General features: G+C 37.2%; 2 protein-coding genes across 3 annotated transcripts; one reads left to right on the top strand and one right to left on the bottom strand.

The window, feature by feature from the left end:
* Positions 1-10,330: 10,330 nt before the first annotated feature.
* Positions 10,331-17,881, top strand: LOC112503973 (NADH dehydrogenase [ubiquinone] iron-sulfur protein 4, mitochondrial-like). Of its 2 annotated transcripts, XM_025107937.1 has the most exons (5): positions 10,333-10,624; positions 12,633-12,721; positions 16,750-16,879; positions 17,417-17,446; positions 17,658-17,881. In XM_025107937.1, exons 1-5 carry the CDS (start codon positions 10,451-10,453, stop codon positions 17,715-17,717), a joined length of 483 nt encoding a protein of 160 aa, XP_024963705.1. In that variant the 5' UTR covers positions 10,333-10,450; the 3' UTR covers positions 17,718-17,881. The 2 variants fall into 2 exon arrangements, with proteins under 2 accessions (XP_024963706.1, XP_024963705.1); XM_025107938.1 differs by lacking the exons at positions 17,417-17,446; positions 17,658-17,881 and adding an exon at positions 17,043-17,360 and having other exon boundaries at positions 10,331-10,624.
* Positions 17,785-19,096, bottom strand: LOC112503972. Its single transcript, XM_025107936.1, has one exon. It carries the CDS (start codon positions 19,083-19,085, stop codon positions 18,027-18,029), a length of 1,059 nt encoding a protein of 352 aa, XP_024963704.1. The 5' UTR covers positions 19,086-19,096; the 3' UTR covers positions 17,785-18,026.
* Between the last annotated feature and the right edge of the window lie 2,062 nt (positions 19,097-21,158).

Raw genomic sequence — 21,158 nt, forward strand, 5'->3', positions numbered from 1 at the left:
GAAGAAGAAGAAGAAGAAGAAGAAGAAGAAGAAGAAGAGGAAGAAGAAGAAGAAGAAGAAGAAGAAGAAGAAGAAGAAGAAGAAGAAGAGGAAGAGGAAGAAGAGGAAGAGGAAGAAGAGGAAGAAGAGGAAGAAGAGGAAGAGGAAGAAGAGGAAGAGGAAGAAGAGGAAGAAGAGGAAGAGGAGGAAGAAGAGGAAGAGGAAGAAGAAGAGGAAGAAGAGGAAGAGGAGGAGGAAGAAGAAGAGGAAGAAGAAGAGGAGGAAGAAGAGGAAGAAGAGGAAGAAGAAGAGGAAGAAGAAGAGGAAGAAGAAGAGGAAGAAGAAGAAGAAGAAGAAGAAGAAGAAGAAGAAGAAGAAGGTGGTAGCTGTGAATGTGACTAATCCGTCACTTGTGCAATTCCAGTTGCCATTCCTCTAGAAGAAGTCACCATTGCTGCTCCTCCACTACATCAACATACACACAGAGCTAGGGTCTCTTCTCAAGGAACCAGGGTTGTCACTCCTGCTATGAGGCAGCGGGTACCTGTCAAGCCAAATAGAGCAGACTTAGAAGGCACAACCAGCGGGCAAAAATGGAAGCATCCTTCTGATTGTGTCCAAAGGATCAAGGGAAGTATGGATGCCATGTTCACGCCAACACCCCTTGATAAACCAATTAAGGACAAGGAAGACAGCAAGGAGATCTACCAGTTCCTCTACAACCTCAGAGAAGAGACACCGGTCCAGAAGATCAGTCTTCATCCTATAGTTCAAGAGCACATTAGGCAGAGATTCCTAGATCGCTACACTCAGCCCATCAGTGCAGTCCACTTTTGTTGATGGAATAAAGCAAGTCCTCGACATAAAGAAGCGTACATTCGCGCATAATCAGATTGTATTTTACGAGTACATAGTGGAGAGGTCTCGTGGACAGATCTGTAGGTTCACAGACTGTGACCTTATTAATCTGAATCTGTGGGATCTTCTCTCTCTGTTCTACTTCACAGGTCACAAGAAGGACAAGAGAGTAAAATATGTTGTTGCCAACTCTGCCGTATGCCAAACAATGACAGACCTGCTTGACTTCAGATGCAAGTTCGACTTCCAACTAGTTTTGGATCTAAGAGTGGATCAACTGACTGTCGCTGCACCAAATGAAGATCTGCAGGGCATCAACAGCATCCCCTCTTGGACGGTATCGGTGGAACCAGAAGTGGGAGTGGTGTTTCGAAACGAGCATAAAAAGAAGATCTTCTTTCGAGACAACCAGAATTTCAAGTACTCCAACTCTACTATTTGCTACATAAGAGACAATCTAGTCAGGAGCAGAGACAACTCCCCAGGAGTAAAGGAGCGAGCCAAAATTATCCTAAGGTCGATACGAAATATGCTTGAGTTTCGTGAACTTCTTAGGAAGTTCATTAGACTTTAAAATGTTTAGACCTCTTATCATTTGTAAGTACTTTTCTATCTTTAATTCGATGTAATTTCCATTTCAAATCGTATTGTACTTCTTTAGATAGTAAATGTAAACCAGAGGTTCCTTTTAACCACTGTCTTCAATTAGACTTCTGTTTTGTAATTCAAGTAAGAGCTCTTCTTATTTACACTTAGGGGGAGATTGTTAGACCCCAACTTGTGAAAGTGTAAGTAAGAAGTGTCTTACTCTAGTCAATAAGATTTAGTCTATAGAAGCTGTCTAGCTAAGAGCTCTTATGCAGAAGATCAAGAACCAGAGCTCTTACTCAGAGTGAAGGTTCCATTCATACAGAGCCCGTGCTCTATCTCCGTGAACGCTCAAGCCTTGTGCGACAAAAAGCATAAGCGCTTGACTTAAAGCAACTACTCCAAGACCCAGAGCCTCTGCATAGTACATGCAGAGCTTCTGGCTACCTTCTCCACAGAACGCGCGCGTGTTAGCTTAGACATTCTCGCAAGCGTCTAACAGATTTGAGGCGGCTTGACCAAGTCTGCTCCGCTATTCAAGGGAAGTCAAAGATAAGGATGCAGACTAGTCAGTTCAGAGTTTCACGCCTATTATATAGCATAGTTTGTTAGACCTAGGCGTATATAAAGAGGCTTCCTCCTCAGGTTTAAAGAACCTGAAGGAACCGACTTATACTATACTCGTTTTTCTGTGAGATTACATTTGTGCTTTCATTATTCATCTTTTATCAATAAAAAGCATTCGGCATATTCAAGTTCAATCACTGTTTTACTTTCATCCTTGAATATTCTGATTAATCATTTGAAATACATTGTTTGTTCTTAATTCTTATCTTACATAAACTGTATTTTTGTCAATTAAGTGTATATGGGTTCAACAAAGTGTAGACACTATGGTGAAACCACACATATTGTCAGTAAGTGTTCTTCACCAACCAAAGTTGGTCCGCCAGTTAAGGTAAAGAAACTAGCCAAGGCTAAAAAATCAACCAAGGTGAAATTTGCCACCAAAGTTGTGAAAACAACTAAGGTGAAGATGTCCACTGAAGCCTCTTCTTCAAGTTCCGCGAAGACACCTGCTGACCTTGAGCCTTCAACATTAGTGGATGTTGCCTCAAACTTTGCTGAACCCATTGAGAAATGGGTATTAACCAACGGTGTAGCTACCTTCAAACGTGTTGCATATGTTGGAGGACTAAAGCACAATCTCCTTAGCATTAGTCAGTTATGTGATAAAGATTTTAGAGTTAAATTTTCTCAGAATTCATATTATGTTCTTGACAAAGATGACAAGATTTCTCTTACAGGTTCTCGTCTAGAGAATGTGTATATCTACAACACGGATTCTCTTCTAACTGAGAATAGTTGTTTTCTCTCTAAAGCTTCTTCAGATATCAACTGGCTATGGCACAAACGGCTCTCTCATCTCAACTTCAAGACGCTGAATGAGTTGTCTCGAAAGGATCTTGTCATTAGCCTTCCTCAACACTCCTTTGCAAAGGAATCTCTTTGCTCAATGTATGAAAAGGGAAAGAAGAAAAAGGATAGCTTCAAATCTAAGCAAGTCTCTTCAGTGACCTCTCCTCTTCAGCTATTGCACGTGGATCTCTTTGGTCCAGTTAATGTGCAATCTATAGCTGGAAATATATATACACTTGTCATTGTTGATGAGTATTCCACGAACACTTGGGTCTTCTTTCTCAGATCTAAGAGTGATGCACCTGAAGAAATGATCTCATTCATCAAATGCATAGAAGTATTGAACAACATCGAAGTAAGGTCTATAATAAGGAATCTCACACAACTTTTCATCTGTGAGAACTTTACAACAGAACGGGGTCGCTGAAAGAAGAAATTGAACAATCATTGAGGTTGCTCGATCCATGCTCAGTGAATCTCGTCTCCCTACTCAATTCTGGGTTGAAACTGTCAACATTGCTTATTTTACTCAAAATCGATCGTTGATCGTCAAGAGATTTTCCAGAAGACAGCTTATGAACTCTTCCATAACAAAAGCCCTCTCTTGGATTTCTTCACATATTTGGTTGCACTTGTTACATTCTCAACAATAGAAACTAACTTGGAAAGTTCGATCCCAAAGCCTGATGAAGGAATCTTACTTAGATATTTTTCAGTATCCAAAGCCTTCAGAGTATTCAACATAAGACGACAAACTATAGAAGAAACTATCCATGTCAGCTTTGATGAATATCAATCGGCTAACTCTAAATTCGTCTCTAAAGATGATCAAGAGTTAGAAAACTGGATGATATCTCACTATGGACAACCTGAAGCTTCCTTCAGCAATCAACTTAGTGCTGACCTCTGGAAGCTGATGATGATCCATTTATCATTCTAGATGTGATTAATAACCAAAGAGAATCCTCTTTAGGGATTACTACAATGTCTATTAGTCACTTACCCCCTTCTACTTCAAACATTGACCCTTCAGTCGCTGAAAATCCTCCAGTTTCTGAAACTCTATCAATTGTTGAATCACTCACTGAGGCTCCTTTAGCAATCCAATCTATTGCTGAAGAATCTGTTGTTGAAGCCTCATCTTCTATACATGGGCTTCCAATCTCATATGATAATCCTCTACCAGCTTAGCGATTGATGAAAGACCATCCAATACATCAAATTCTTGGTGATCCAAGTGCAGATATTTAGACACGTCATGGTCTAGGTAATATCCGTCAAAATAGAAGATCGTCGTTGTTCTACATTTAAGGGGGAGAATGTTAGAAGATTTTCTCAACTAACGATCATCTGAAGATTTCAAAGTAAAGATTGTTTTTCAAGAAGTCATAAAGAGCTTAAAGAGACAAAGTTCAAATGAGATTCAAAGCGCGTAAATTCCTTCAAGCCTGAATACAAAGGGGAAGAATGTTAGGACTGAAAATCAGTGTTAAATTGTATTCGTCTTGAAACAATAAAATCGTCTATAATTGTTGTAAAAGTCATCGTGTTTGACTTTCCTTGATGTTTGACTTTGACTTTGAAGGGTTAATACTTTGACCCTATAAATAGTTTGTCTTTGTGTAATTTTGGTAAGGAGATTTCATTTTGTAAAGATACGTAAACATTGAGAGATTTACAAGCTTTGACCAGATTGACCTTTTCTCTCTCAATCTCCTTACATGTTCTTGAGTGTTAAACATAGATCTGCCATGGATTCTTACAAGGTATATGAAGATTGATCAATTGTGGACTTACAAGTTGGGCCCAAGAGGATAAATGATGTTATCTCATACCCTAGTTGGGTCATTGCCATGCAAGAGAAACTCATTGTGTTAGATAGAAACCATGTCTTATACTTTGTCCTACGTCCATCTGACAAATCTGTGATAGACACCAAGTGGGTTTATCACAATAAGTTAGATGAACAAGAAGTTGTGACCCAAAACAAGGCTCTTATTGTTGCTCAGGGTTACAGACTAGAAGAAGGGAACAACTATGATTAAACTTTCACACCAAGAGCTAGACTCAAAGTTATTCGACTCTTTCTAGCATTTGTTGCCCATAAAGACTTCAAAGTGTTTCAAATGGATGTAAAGAGTGCTTTCCTAAATGGAAAACTTTAAAAGAAAGTTTATGTTGAACAACCTCCAGAGTTTATGATGATGACGACTTCACCATTCAATACCACACCAGACTTGCCCCAACTCAAAAAGGAGTCTTTCTCAGGGAATCTTCATCCCACGGGGAGAAAGAGAAATCTCAAGGAAACCAGCACACTATCTCCAAGAACAAAGGTGTTACTGAAGATGGAAACTTGGCCATTCTCTTCAAGCTTATCGACCCTACAAGGGTTGCTCAAAACTCTAGGTTTGTTCACAGGGCTACTCAACCTCTCTCCTCTCGTATCACCTCCACCATTCCCTGTGGTCATCCAGATGAAATGATACCTTTTACCCAACATCTGGAGCTTTCTTTGACCAACAAATGACTCAGCTATGGGAGTACCTCGATCAAACTAGAGTAAAAATCCCTCTTCATACCTCTGATTGTGGTGAGTTTGACTTTGTCACATTTCCTGAAAGAGAGGAAGCGCTCAAGGCCGAGGAAGAACTTCATATTTAACGTCAACAGACTAAAGACAGCCTCAAACTAGACAAGTCACTTGTCGTTAAAGTTCTTCCCAAAGGAAAGTCGAAGAAGATGAACCCCGTCAAGGCCCAGGCCCAGCTGCTCTCACAAGTTGAACATGAACATCAAAGAGCACTAGCGTTGAGGGACCGCGACAAGAAATGGAACGAAGATCATATGAAGAAAAGAATAGGTCCCCCATCATATCTCAAACGTCACAATCAACAAATACATGAAAGATGGAGGAATGCTTATCTCCATGGTCATCACCAGAGACAACCTTGATGCGATCACTGAATATCCTTCTTACCTTGGTCAATATGTCTATGATACATGGCTGGAGATACGCCAAGCCATCCAGTGCTCAAAGTCAAGGCACAAGCATATTATCGAAGAATATGTCCAGGTATATTGTTATTCCTTCAGTGCCAGCATTGATGACAGGAAGAAAAAGAAAACCTTCAGATTCTAATGATGGACCAACTCTGAGGAACGAACATGAAACCAAGTTCTCCTTAGAGGAAATCCTAAAGGACTCGAAGAAGCTAGATATTTCTCTATTGAATCTCTCTCTGCCAGTGAAGGGTCCTTATACACCCAACACTATGCATTTCAAGCCTGAGTATGGATTTATATTGATTAACCATGATGGTGAGTACAATTTTCAAAGAGTATATGAGTTTCGTCTATGTCCAATATATTACCTCAAATTTCTAAGATCTTGGTTGGACAATGACCTAAATGGTGAGACGATGGAACGTAGGATTAGAAAGGAATATCTACGTCAAAAGAAGCTTGGAGAAGAAGTACTTGGGTACATCGACTTCAGCGACTTAGATTAGTTAAAACTTTCTATCTTGTAAATCTTGTTTTTCTTTTCTTTACTTTTAGTGTACAACTTATATGTAATAGGTCCAAAATTTACTGATGTAACACTTATATCTTTCCAATGAATAATATGAGTATTTCTCCAGTATCACTGAAAAAGATCCCTTAAAAGAGTAATAGGGACATGTATCTATGAGTTCCAGTTTACTCTTACATTCACTGACAGTTTTCAGTCAGTGAATATGCTTTCAGTTTTAGTTATCATAACTTGTACTTGTTTCTCTTAAACTTGTAATCCTTTACAACTTAAGTAAACTTATATAAGAAAATTGAATCAGTAAAAAAGATCCCAAAATAGTTAAAAAGGACTTGTATTTTACTTTTAACTTTTCCTTACTATTGTAACTTAGGCAAAAAATATATATTGCTTTGTCATCATCAAATAGGGAAAGATTATTGATCCTCTTTCATTGATTTGATGATAATCCCTTTTACTTGTCGAAGTATAGTGTGTTTATTCAATTTCAGTGATCATCGTTAAGTCTGGTCAGTGATCGCTGAACATGTATTGTAACTTTCCAGTGACCGTTATACTTCAAGAAGACAAAACTCACACCAAAGAACCTTCAGCGATGTCGAAGATAGAAACTGAAGATTAAATAATAGCGTGTTCGTGATCTAAAGCGACATTTAGTGATTACAAGCTCATCTACATAAGTGCGAAGACTGCACAAGTTTCAGCAAATGCTGAAGAGACCTCCAACGTCATCCCATCATTCAACGATCAAATGATGTTTTCCATGCATGATTGTTTTTCTCTTGTCCTCCCACGCACTAAGAACAAACCCATACCTTTTTTAAGAGTATAGTACAGTACGAAGCCATTCAGTTGACTCTATCGTGCTTACCTACTTTCTAGAAAGAAGACTGCTGATGAACATTGACAGGACTGTTCACTGTAGCAAAGAACAAGCTTCCCTCCAAAATCTTGACACATGTTGTGTACTTCTGAATTGCATTTAATCCAATAGGTATAAATAGTTGAGTGCTCTCTATTCAGTTATCACTCTTCCTCTTTAAGAAACTTACCCAAGAAGTTACTTCTCTCACTACTCTCTCTAAAGAGAAAGAACCACTTTGAACAAGTGAAGAACACTTTTTTAAGTCTTTAATTCTTACAGAAAATCTTTTCTCTTTGCTAAATGTAATAGTGTGTATCCTTAGATTGTTTAGATAGGTTTTTTTTACCTTATCTTTTCCGCAAACAATCTGTAAAATTTATATTGATCCTTCTGTATCAATATATAATTTTTAAAAGTGAAAGTTTATGTATTTGTATTTACCCCCTTCTACAAACTGATCCTATAACTACGTAGATCCAGCTGGGACCAACAAGCTTTGGAGCATTGCTTACGTTCTAACTCAGAAGAACCAGAGATCGCTCCTTGTATTATGATTGATATAAAATTTTCTTTACAAAAGAATGAGAATCAAAAGATTATGAAAATGAAAGAAAACTTACTGATGTAGAGATTATCAAAATCAATGCTGAAGAATGGTGTAGATCTTTTGAAACACAAAATTCATGTGAAAGTATATCTATATCTACTAAACCAAAAGGAGATTTTTCTTGACTCTGACTCTGAGTCAGAACAAGACAATGAAACAAAGATAATAGAAGCAGAGGTTGAAGGACCAGAGATTTCTAAAGAGTACTTTTGAAACACAAGTGCTCTTCTGACACTCTACGATGGTTGCACAAGGGGTATACATGAAAGAATTGACAAAGAGTCGTTGCAGCTAGAGGCAATAATCGAGATCATCCAGTGCATACAAAAGGTCCTCAATTACAGAGATTTGATCAAGCATTATCATAAGATTTATATTAATGATCTTTTTGTAATATAAACATTGTGATTACTTGTAATCTTGTTTTTTGCTTAAATGAAATCTTTTAACCAAGGACCATGTTCGCCTCTTGCTTTCTAGTGTCACTATTTTGGGGGAGATTGTTAGCCATGTTTCTTAATTGTAAAAGTATTGTAAAAAGAAGCCATGTCCTTGAACTAGAGGACTTCTTTACGAGAAGTTAGTTCAACAGAGCCAAAGCTGAAGTTATCGAAGATGCAAAAAACTTAAAAAGAAGAACGTGTCAAAGAGGAAGAGCCTCTAGCCTAGCCAATCAGAGCCTCTTGCCTAGGCACATAGAGCCTCTAACGCAATTCTGCACTTACACTCAACATTCAACTTTAAGATCTCCTCAAGTACAATGTGCCTATCATAGCTTGCCATGTATACTAGAAACGTTTATTTCAAACATGTAGTTACACTTAGAAATCAACCGTTGGTGGATTGACTTTTCTTTTATAGGCTATAATAGGTGATCTGTTTAGCTTTTGAATAAAATCATCTTGTACTTGTTAGAGAGAAATTTAGCTTTTCTGAGAGTTTTTATGCATGCACTATTGTGTGTTCTTGGTGTGATTTCTGTATTCTCATATTGCTAATCAACACACATGATGACCTTGATGCTCCACTTTACTATTTATATTTATTTTATCGCCTTCATCTCTATATAGTCTAGTATAATAGTTAATGCTCTTTGCTTTCTCTCATATACTAAATTTGGCATTTATTACTTGTAATTTGAGGATCTGGGTTCCTACAAGTGGTTTTAGAGTAACTACTTATTCGATAACGTGAGCACTGATCAACAAGAAGCTCAACAAGTGTTGAAGACACCTTCACCGTTCCTTCTTCTATGCTGAAGCCAAATCCTGAAGATCAAGTATTTGTCTCTCCCTCTCTCTCTCCCTCTCTCTATTTTGCAAAAGTCAAAACCATGTAACTCATGATAAAACGTGCAATATAGGTTCTACTTTATTGTCTCTTTTCACGAATAGCCACTTTCTTGATTCACTATTTAAAAGCCGCCAAGGCAATTTTGAAAAGGACAAGCAGATCATGATTTCCTCTCCCCTTAGGACACATACCTCTTTCACAACATTAAATACTTCAGGTATAAATAGATGTAAAAATCATCCTCTCCAACTGGCAACTTTATTGTGTGTATTCATTACAAGACAGACATGTGTGAACAGTGTGAGCTTTGTTAAAAGATTCTTAGTGTTATCTCATATAGCAAAGTAAAGTTGTTTTAGATTAGGTTTCTCATCTTATCTTCTTCTACAAATAATCTGTAAATTCATTGATTGATTTTTCTCTATAACAATAAGTATTTAAAAAGTAAGTTGTGTTTGTATTCACACCCCCCCCCCCTTCTACAAACTTTAGCAACCTTGTTTACTCCTTCTGGACCAATAACCATCATCTCCTCACCATTATTTCCAGAACCAAACACCATGACCCTCATGCACTCGCACTCAAAACACCACCACCCTCACGTCCCACCCTGAAATGTGGCATCTTATCGGGATGGTGTATAGCAAATCAGAGTAGGGGGTACAAAAGGAAAAAAGAGAAAGGGTCAATTACTTTGTTGATATCGGCACCACATGTAGAATCTTTGTCCCCCAATGTGTCAAAATCTACAAAAGATGGAAGGAGGTGTTGATTGTAGAGCCTCACGTGGTGGAGACGTAGAAGATTGATGAAAAAAGAACTGCATAATAGAGACACAACAGAAGAAAAATATAAAAAATAATGGAAAAAGAGCTTCAAAGCAAAGGATAAAGGTGGTGTATTTTTCATCACTATGTACGTCGAAGGTCTTTGTTCCTGTTCAAAGATGGTTTTGCAAGTAGGTCTTCGCTGAAAGTGGTTTTTCAAGTGGTGATCTTCACCGGAGGTTGTTTTTCAAGGACTATCATTTTCAAAGCAAAATGCAAATTACAATTATCATTACTGTCATTAATGAAATTTAGGACGTAGGTAGGTGTAAACCACAAGAACCAAAATTGTAGTTTACTCCTCTTAAATAAAAAAAACTAGACAGCCTTAAATTCGAACGATACACTGTTTCTGGGCTACATTTTACCAGGGTATCAGCCCAAGAATATGAACCCAACGACGAAAAATAAGTTGACAGTTCCATTTCCATTCCATCTCTGTGTGTAACAGTCGCAACCAACAAATCTTGAGGCAGGAGATGGCGAACATTCTACGACGTGGTTTCCGGGTCGCCTTGTCTCGGTGTGATCATGGATCGGCTGTTGCTGCTGCGTTGGGAAGGAGATCCTGCACAAGTGATGCTTTGGTTGAAGTCAAACCCGGTGAGGTTGGAATGATCTCCGGTATCCCTGAAGAACAGCTTCGGCGAAGGGTCTGTCCCATATCACCTCCCTTATCAATCAATCATTATAAAGTTTAACCTTTATTTATTATAGATTCATAATCTGTATGTGTTTACCTGTAGATGCAAGCATCATGTAGGTGCTATTCTGTGGTGAATCGAGGGTTTGTGATTGACGATAATCGTGATGGTTATAAATCGAAATCTGCATAGATTTATCCAATTAGACGCCGTACAAAAGCTAATTACCATTGACGAAGAACTATCCTCATAGAGACTTTGAATCTTGCTAATGCTAAATATTTTTTTATTGTTAGTACAGTAGCTAGACTGTTTGGTAACTTGGTTGGACCATGAAAGTCAAGGGCTCGAGTCATTTCCACGATGAAGAGGGCGTTTGGTTATCAATTTGGTAATAATTGCAAGTTTCTTTTTGTTGAAATTGAACTTGTTAAGATTAACATGGCAATAAATATTAGTAAATGCAGTAGCATTTTCTGATGTTCTGAAGAACTAAAGTTCAAGTAACTTATTATCTCAAACTAGTAGGGATGTAACCCAGCTGAAAATTGGTTAGGCATCCTGACTAGCGTCCTACAGGCTCTTCTATTCAAGTTAAAATCCATGTCCTTTGTTATGTTCCAATCAGTTAGATTATGTATTGACATTACATTGTGATTTGTATCAAGCAGAGGAATATAACATTGGCCTGTAGATCTTAATATTTGTTCCAAATTTCCCGAAACCACCTCACATATAATTTTATAACCAATAACAAAGGCATATTTTCATAATATTAAATCAGATACTAGGATCATGTGTCCCAAGTGGCAGGCACCCCCTTTAGTCATTTTGAAGTTGTTGCTTGATAACAATTGTATGTGACAACTTTAATTGTTTTAGTACTAAAATAGCACCGTAGTCTTGTGTAGATAGTCAATGTATTTACTGAATTATAAACATAGGTAACATTCTTGGTTAAGGAAAAGCTACAAAAAATTAAGATATAAAGAGCAGAAAAAAAAGAAAAAAGAGCACATAGAGACAACCAACTCTGGTTGGTGGTCAGGTGGGAAATCCTCGCCAGAGTCATGAAAAAAGGAACAAAAGTGAAGAAGATAAGCAAAGAGAGCAGAATAAAACAGTAAGTAGGTACCCCTTTTGATTTCAGAATAGGAGTGCTGAAAGGAGATGACACGAACCATTGCTGGAGTCATGACCAATATGCACATTAAAAGAACCCTTGACGAATGCCATTTTGGTTATAATTAGGGTAAAATACCTATTGGTGCAAATATGAAGGAGCAAGCAATTGGCAGGGATAAAGGCAAGTCAAATAGGATTTTGATTTGTTACATATTGTTTCGTCATTTGCTTCATGAATTGGATTGACTCATATGAACATTGTTGTGATTCTTCCGGTTTTGTTGACCTTGGTTTGATGTCTTTTAACTACTTCCAACTGTGTACCTATTTTCTTTTCATTCCATCAACGAATTCTCCCCCCACCCCTCCCCGAATCCCTGATTGATAAGAAGCTGCGCTTCCTCAGTTGTGCTTTGAGGTCTATGCCAAGGATTGGTAAACAACACAGAGGTCTACTTCTAATTTAATATTGTTTGCCTGCAATAACGAACATAATTCACAAGAGCTGTGAATGTTGCGTTTACTGGGTTGTTATCTTTTTCTGTTTGCTTATAGTGGCTTCTCCTTTATTAAGTTTGTGCTGATTCAAACACCGTAATATAGATGCATGTATATTAAGTAAAAAACTATACATGTGACATGCCCATGACAATTCTAAATTTCTAATCATAGCGAAAAGGTGAAACATACTAGCCTAGTATGACTGGGGACATAATGAATCCAATATAAGTTTCTTGGTGAATGTTAAAGATTCCTGTGTTATTGCTATTATTTATGAAGTTCTATTCTCGATTTATTTCTATCTGTTATCTTATGGCAAGTTGGCAACTGAAATTGTAGTTTTCTTATTTCTATATGCATAAATGTTTTAACATTTAATTATGCATTCTAGGTCTTGATTTATTCGCCCGCACGCACTGCATCTCAACAAGGCTCCGGAAAAGTTGGAAAGTGGAAGATCAATTTTTTATCCACACAGAAGTATGAATTTAGCATATGCCTAACTTTCTTTTCTATAAACTAATACTATTGAATTGATGTTCAAATAATCCTTTTCGGGAGGGCAGCTTAAAGGCCACGGTACATCTTATATGATTCAACTTTTAACATGGTCCATTTTCTATATGTGGTTACTTGTACTTATGTTTACTCAGCTACCAAGAAACAATTGCACATTTGTTTTTTGTGTATCCTTCCCTGTTACTTGGGTGTTCAATATAAGTTTTCATTTAACCTTTACATTCACACGTAAAAGATGAATTGTGACTGTAACTGCATCAAGGTGAGAGGTGAGGACAGGATACGTTTGGTCATGACGCTCTTAACAAGGGCATCTTTCATATTGAGTGAGAGGTGATACTAATGTTACTTATAGGATAAGATGAAGGAGGTTGAATGGTGGGATTTGCCAGGTTTTCTTGTGACCATTATGTCTTACTGAGGATGTAACATAGGATTTACAGGATGACAGACTGCAGGGCTGTGTTTGTTAGAAAGTTACAGGAGCTCTACACTACATGCACATTGGATTAGTCTGTCAATAACTGAAATGATGAAAGGATATATAGGCAAACTAGGATTCTGATATGAGGATATCCAAAGTGGTTGGTGTATCATCTAGGGGTGCTCATGGGTTGGGTTGATCGGGTTGAAGACATTTGAACAACCCAACCCAATGCTTGCGGTTTGGAAAAATCTTAACCCAACCCAATGCTTGTGGTTTGGAAAAATCTTAACCCAACCCAACCCAAACCAAACCAAAGTGCAACCCAACCCAAACCAAAGTGCAACCCAACCCAACCCGTACGGGTTGGTCGGGTTGATACTTTGGTATATTAAATATTCTTCTTACCTTGAATATGTTATTTCTCTACTCATATTTTTTTTATCAACTATTTGATACAACTTATCCATATTTTTTACGTATATCACATTCAGTTAATTTTCTCAATTTACATATATATGTTCACAGTTACTGAACATATATATGAATGAATTATATAAAAATATGAATAGATTGAAAATGTGTATATGAAAAGCATACATGATAGTGTAATTGTCTAATGTATATATTAATAGAAATTCAACAATCATATTAAATCTAAGAAATAAAAGGATATCGGGTTCATCGGGTTGGATTCAAATAATAGTAACCCAATATCAACCCAATACCTACGGTTTGACAATTTTTTCAACTCGATTAGACATCGGGTTCCTTTGGGTTGGGTTATTTCACGTTGGGTTGGGTTGATCGGGTTGGTCGGATTTTTGAGCACCCCTAGTATCATCAATGAAGCGGGCAGTTCAAGAAAATTGTAGCCTAAGTACTACGAAACACAGGAATGTTGGCTTTCAGCAGTCATCAATGAGGGAATATCACTTTGAGATGTTTCAACAAATCCAATATAGACCCTTGGATGCATCAATAAATGGGGAAACTTACACCCAGACTACAACATTAGAAGGAGCAAAATGAGTTGGAAACTAACATGGGTATAGTAACAGCAGATTTAACAATACCAAATATAAGACAAACTTGGTCTTAGAAAAGGAGGCATAGAGATGTTAGTTCATATTGATATTAAACCATAGTTAGGGAATGGATGCCACAACTAGTGACACTATGCATCCACTTTTTGTCAAATAATAATGGAATATAAAAATTACCTAGAGAAAATCTAATTTTTTTAGAAGTTTGATGATGTTCTCGAGCCTTGTGTACCTTGGATTTTTGGAAGTTTGACTTCAGTGGCTGTTGGTTGGGGAGATGTTGTAACCAGGCAGCTTTCTCTATTTTTTCTATCCACCTTGAGGACAAGGTGGTTCTTTNGGATTTTTGGAAGTTTGACTTCAGTGGCTGTTGGTTGGGGAGATGTTGTAACCAGGCAGCTTTCTCTATTTTTTCTATCCACCTTGAGGACAAGGGGGGGGGGGGGGGGGGGGTTAATGTCATGTACCCACCTTAGGCCCAAGCCCATCCATATTTGTTATACCAGAAGCGGTTAGAAAGGGTATTTTGGGTACTTACTATAAATCTAGTACAAAGAGGGGTGATGTAGGTGGTTTAGCGCATGCAGAAAATAGTGTTATGTTAGGAGAGTTCTAGCCTTTTGAATGCTAGAGTTTACCTTTGTTTTCCATTCAAGTAACCATCCATTTAATCTGTTTCCATCTTCTTTATTAGTTCGGTACTAATTTGGATTCCATCTCATACATAAATTTATAGCTTGCTAGAGGGGAAAGAACAATGGAAAATAATAACAATCATTTTCTCAGGAAATTGGTAACTATGAGCAGTCAATAGACAAGATTTGGTCGAACAATCACCCAAATTGTTCTTTAGCGATCTTCACCTCATGCATCAAAACACAATTTAGGTGATTGTTTGACCAAATCTTGTACATTGACTGCTCATATTTACCAACTTCTTGATTAAATGTTTGTTTTATTTTTCGGTGTTCTTTTCCTCTCTGGTATTCTAAAGGGGGTTCAAACTTGCCCAGCAGAGAAGTATTAGATATTTTCTAGGCAATATTTATGTTTCATTATCATTTGACAAAGAATAAATGCATAGTTTCACAAGTTGTGATGTCCACGTACTAATTGGATCGGATGATTCCTGCACACCCCTAACAAGAGCCCAAGGTTTGTCGGGTATACCTGTTAGAATGACACTTCTGTTCTTATCATCATTCATCTGGGATCTTGTCATAGAAGGATCGTGTTATTTTCTTTCTCAAATGTACCACTGAAATTTAAGAGAAACAAGGCAATCCTTGCAATTACTATGAGCGTGATTGCTGAACAAGTTAATTATCTTGTTGGAGTTTTTCATTTCCTACAACGTACTGTATCTAATCCTTGATCCTAACATTGACATGTTATAACTTGTAACGACAACATAATAGCCAAGGAAGATAGAGCATATGAAGTATAACATAATTCATGTGAATCCTCAGCTACCAACTCCCTAGGCAAAATATCGCTGCATAAATATCGGTCAAAATATCGTCCCTGATATTATCGGCGATATTTTCCGATTTTTCCCGATATTTAGCGATATTTTGATGTATATATCGGACCGATATGTCGATTTTTAGGGTTCAATTATTTGGGCTTTTGTTATTTCATGGGCTTAGTTTTTTGGGCTTGGTAACATATATTATTAGGTCTGAAATTAATAGTCTGCCTTCCAACGGTATTCTTCCTTTCTTTTCATCTTTACGAGTTACGACTTCACACATCACAGACACCTAGTTCACTTCACGAATCACGACTTCAGGCTTCTCACAACTTCAGACTTCTCACGGAGTCACGGTTTGGCTTCTTTTCTCGGATGCCGAACCTATTGCTTGCGATTAGCTCGTTTTTGAACATTTTAGATGATGTGATGTTTTAATTTTGAAACTATATTTCTAAACTCTAATTAATGCATATTATATATATAATTCTAAGAAATATTATGTTAACCGCTATTTTGGACCGATATCACCGATATAACCGATATATCGCCGATATAACCGATACATCGAATATCGATCCTGACCGATATTTTGTATTCTGACCGATATAACAGTATAGGCTTGCACAACCTGCTAATGTTGCTTCTATCTTGTTTAGATCAACCTGTTAAGAAACCAAAAACCCTAGAGTATAAAACCCTTTGAAGTATTTACATCCCAATTTAATTGTTATTCATCACTTAGAAAGTGTAGACAAAATAACCTGATGTGCAGTTTCAAATGTTCTTCACCAACGATTCGGGGTTGTGGCATAGTTGATGTTAAATCTAAAGGATCTACTGCTAGATAGATAACCTTTGGCTGCGAATCCTCTTGATAGTACGGTAGTAGCATCTAAATGTGCAAATGAGTCGAAATATTTAGATGTGATCCATGTAATATCCTTTTGGTTTGGTTCTTGTATTGTAGGACATGGTAAATTGATATTCTACTAGCATCATATTTAAATAATAATACTTAATAATGCATCCGTTGCTGCTATTTCAGGTGGGAAAATCCATTAATGGGCTGGACATCGACAGGAGACCCATATGCTAATGTTGGTGATGCAGGACTCAGTTTCGATAGTGAGGATGCAGCAAAGGCATTTGCTGAGAAATATGGCTGGGAATATGTGGTATGGTTCTACCATTCATTCCTATTGCATATTTTAACATATTTAGGTATACGAATTACTAGTGAGTAGACCAGAGTAAAGAAGATATCAGCTTATATGCAATCATCAATTTATCCTGTTTTTCTTTATTATGCATTCACAAACTACCATCTTCTTTTTTCAGTCAGTTTGAAGAGGAACATGTGTTTTGGATGGTGATTGATTGATTGATTGTTAGTTTTTGAATTTATATAAGGGAAAAGGTTTTTGATAGAATGAAATCCTATGGAAGTGTTGAGGAAGTTGTTACAACTCCAATCAAAGGTTGGGTATTCTTTATTGATCCTTCATCTGGCTGGGCTGTCGATAAATATTTTTTTAGTACATAACTCTTTCTAGGATTCAAGTTGAAATGGGACAGTTGTTGAGAGCTCTACAGGAGCAAAAGGAATATATATTTCCTTCTGATTCATCATCTTGTAGGCTGCTGCTGCTGTATTTGTATTGTATTCAGCCACTCATTGATCCTTTTGCTGATATATTATTGTTTTTATACAGGTCAAGAAGCATCAGAGTCCTATTATGAAGGTGTATATTTCTTCCAAAGCTAAAACTCACTTTTCTTAATTATTGGTGTTATATTCATACTTTTCAACAATCTTTAAACCTGTATAGAATTTCACCAGTGTTTCTCTTTTGTTCATATATCAGAATATATATATAATATATATATATATATATATATATAGCTGGATGGGATTGGATGATGGCTGATTTCTTTTTCATCTTCTCCCTGCAGGCTAAATCATATGCAGACAATTTCAAATGGAAAGGACCACCAAAAACGGAGCAAAGTTAGTCTGATTTTCTACAAGATAGATGCAGATGCACGAATAACATGATGGTAAAAGCCTAAACAGATTGCCTCCTTCCAAAGGCACACTTTGTTGTTCATTTCTTTTGAATAATCATGGACCTTTGTTTTAACAAACTTAAATGAAATGAAAGCTGTAACCTTGCTGATGATAAGTAGTTATCATCCTCTAGTCTACTAGAATATATATTCATATTTTATATATATATATATATATTTCTTTATGATATAATAATATACACCCTACATAGCTACACTACTTTCTTCTATCTATTTAGGATTCTTGATTGCACTCTATACGTTTGAAGCGGCTTCTGAGGCTTCTCTTGTGTGGAACCTCCAAGCGAACTTGTAGTCTTTGGATTCACATTCCAACCTCATTGCTTCACCAAAAGCATTCACCAACTTCTTCTTCTTCCCATTCATCCCCCATTCGATCCTGGCCCAGCACGAGAACCCACCTAACCCACTCCTCTCCTGCTCCAAATCCGTGAAATTAAGCACCACTTCCCCACAGATGCTCTTGCATGCAACCCCAACTGTGATCATGGATTCCAGCCATGGGCATTCTGGTTGGCCGACCATCTCCTTGTAAGCCGAATTCACCAGTCTCACTTGGTTGTTAGAATCCGACACGAAGGCCGGCAAGACCTGTGACTCTAATTCTTTCTCCACCTCCTCTGCTGCTTTCATCGATATCTGGACCGGACACGTATCATCTTTGATGGCTCGGATGGTGACGGTGGAGGGGACGAGCCGAATTGGCCTGGGGGAAATGACATCTGTTGCGGGTTTCTGCAATTGTGCCAAGAGATCTCTCTCTTCTGGGACGTCCGCCACCTTGTTCAGGTCGATGACATTAGGTTGCAATTGCATGTGGTGGGGTGAAGAACAAGGGAGGAGTGGGAGGGTGACAAGGGTGGTGGTGGTGGTGGTGGTGGTGGTTGGTTGCAGCGGAAGAGGAGCAAAACCCTGAATTGAAAGATTCCTGGCTGGAGATGTGGTGATGTGGAATGGTGGAGAAAGACCCTGTAGAAGAGTCCTTGGTCTCTTGAAGGTGGGTGGTGGAGGTGGTCCCAGGGACGTCCGCCCTCTCTTCCTGGTTCTAGTTGGCCTGGACTGCAAATGAGGCCATACGTTTCTCAGGTAAGGAGACTGCCGGATGGTAGGAGACATGGACGACGGTGATGAGCCGGACCCAGACCCAGACCCAGACCCAGACCCATCTCCGTCCCCGACACCACCACCATTTGAAGTTAGTGGTGCTTGCGGCCTTGGTGCAATAGGCCTATACCTAGCCATGATCTCGGCCGTTTTAGCCGTGGAGGTGTAAGGATTCAAGGTTTGGAGCATGTTTTGGGGGTGTGGAGTTGAGGGTTTGAGTTTTGGTGTGAGGGGTTTCTTTAAGGGTGAAGGCAGGCCAATAGGATTAAGGCAACATAAATAAAAGGGAAAAGGAGAAGGTGACACTTGGAAATGTGATGTGGGTACGTGTTTTGTAAACATACAGATGTGGGGAGCCTTCATATACTTCCTTCGGTTACATAAATTATACTCCCATCCGTACCAAATCAAAACTTTTTTACTTAAATACCACCACTTTATTCTTTTCATTAATCTTTTTATCAACGCTTTTTTTACTTGCTCCTCAAACCATTCTTCTTCCTGTTTTTTGTTTTAATTATGAGCGATCGTATCAGCTTATAATTAACATTAATATCTGAGCTACTTGACGTTAATGCCCTTAGTTTTTTATCTTGGTTCTTTGTAATCTTTTCGAGAATGTCTTAAACGGGGTTAAAAAAGTGGACATGCTCAAGACGCATCTTTATTATGTGTAAAACTTGAGGTTTGACCTCGTTGTCATGCCTCTTTTTATTTGGAACCTTGGTCTTAAAAACGTATGTCGAATAATTCGTTAATAAATTTATCTTGAGGAATTGTTTATTAATACAAATTGGATTAGTGTTTATTTGGCAAGTCACCGTTTTCACTTACATTATCAGGTGAAAGTCATACTCTTACTTACTGGATAAGATTTTTGGGTAGTAAAATAGCATGATAAGGTTATTAGTATAGACCATTTTTTATCGGGTAAATATTTCTTACTCGGTAAAAGATTGTAAATGATTAATTACCCGGTAAAATTATTAATATTACATTTGGAGATCATAAGGTCTAAATTTGAGGTTTCTTCTTATGTATCTGGCATAACCACCATAATCAATGGCCGTTTTCTTGCTAGAGTGAGGAACCGCCCAAATTTAGACCTTATGATCTCCAAATGTAATATTAATAATTTTATTATTAATATTACATTTGGAGATCATAAGATCTAAATTTGGGGTTTCTTCTTATGAAATGAAAGCTGGAGTAAGTCAATCAGCTTACTTTCTTTTTGTCATCCCTGCTGCTTTTCTAGTTTATGCTTCCTATTCTGCTGGTCTCTTGATTGTTTGTCCAGGGACCAGGATCGCTCCCACACCTAAGAAGAAACCTCAAATTTAGACCTTATGATCTCCAAATGTAATATTAATAATTTTAAGAGAGTGTAGGTATTTAGTAAATCACCCATAAATCTCTCTTACTGTCGCTACCTTGATATATTTGTTCAGTCAACTTAAAATTTAACGTAGAAATTATTTCCCCATTGAAAATTAAAAAGGGTGTTGTTAATACATGTTTAAGCGTAAAAATGTAATAAAATAATTTATAACAAAATCTTTAAATTTATGATATTATAGACTGGTTTTTATCTCGTCTAATTAGGAAAAACCCATCCATATCAAATATAGGAAAAAAATAATCTAAATATCAAACACATAGGGGTGTTTGGGATTGCTTATAAAGACAACTTATTGACCTATTCCGATGTGACACCGATAATAAGCACTTTTGAGTGTTTTGATAAACAGCTTATACCAACGCCAAACTGATAATAAGGTTTTTTTTTTGAAAAAGTTGAAGAAATTAAACCATTCTAACTTATAATAAGTTGATAAAAACTTTTGTAGAAAATTATAAGTCGTTTCAAATAAACAATCCTAAACACCCCATATATTATCCCCTTGATGTTGATAAGTAGGAAAGACATACAAATATACGATCACGACGATGATGAACGGGTTGATTAAATATTTTATTGTTTTGAAATTCTTTTCATGTTATTTAACTGTTTTAAAATAAAAAATATTTGTTTTAAAAAATTTATGTTCGATAATGTATTATGTTTTTATAAAATTAATAGAAATAATATATGTTATTTATACAATTAAAACAAAATATGTTTTATTTTAATGTAATTTTTTATGTTAAGTTTAGTTGATATAATTAGGGGTGTAAATGATTCGAGTCGAGCTCGAGTATCACTATACTCGACTCGAACTCGAAACCTAATTTCCAAGCTCGAACTCGACTCGAAAACTC

The sequence above is a fragment of the Cynara cardunculus genome, unplaced genomic scaffold, assembly GCF_001531365.2.
Source record: "Cynara cardunculus var. scolymus isolate 2C unplaced genomic scaffold, CcrdV1 Un_Scaffold_4256, whole genome shotgun sequence".
NCBI classification, from domain to species: domain Eukaryota; kingdom Viridiplantae; phylum Streptophyta; class Magnoliopsida; order Asterales; family Asteraceae; genus Cynara; species Cynara cardunculus.

What these genes read in the sequence shown, in the direction of transcription:
- LOC112503973 (XM_025107937.1), top strand. Translation starts at nt 10,451, where the DNA reads ATGGCGAACATTCTACGACGTGGTTTCCGGGTCGCCTTGTCTCGGTGT. An exon ending in AAGAACAGCTTCGGCGAAGG is followed by an intron (nt 10,625 to 12,632) that starts GTCTGTCCCATA and finishes TATGCATTCTAG; the next exon opens with GTCTTGATTTATTCGCCCGC. An exon ending in ATCAGAGTCCTATTATGAAG is followed by an intron (nt 17,447 to 17,657) that starts GTGTATATTTCT and finishes TTCTCCCTGCAG; the next exon opens with GCTAAATCATATGCAGACAA.
- LOC112503972 (XM_025107936.1), bottom strand. Translation starts at nt 19,085, where the DNA reads ATGCTCCAAACCTTGAATCCTTACACCTCCACGGCTAAAACGGCCGAG.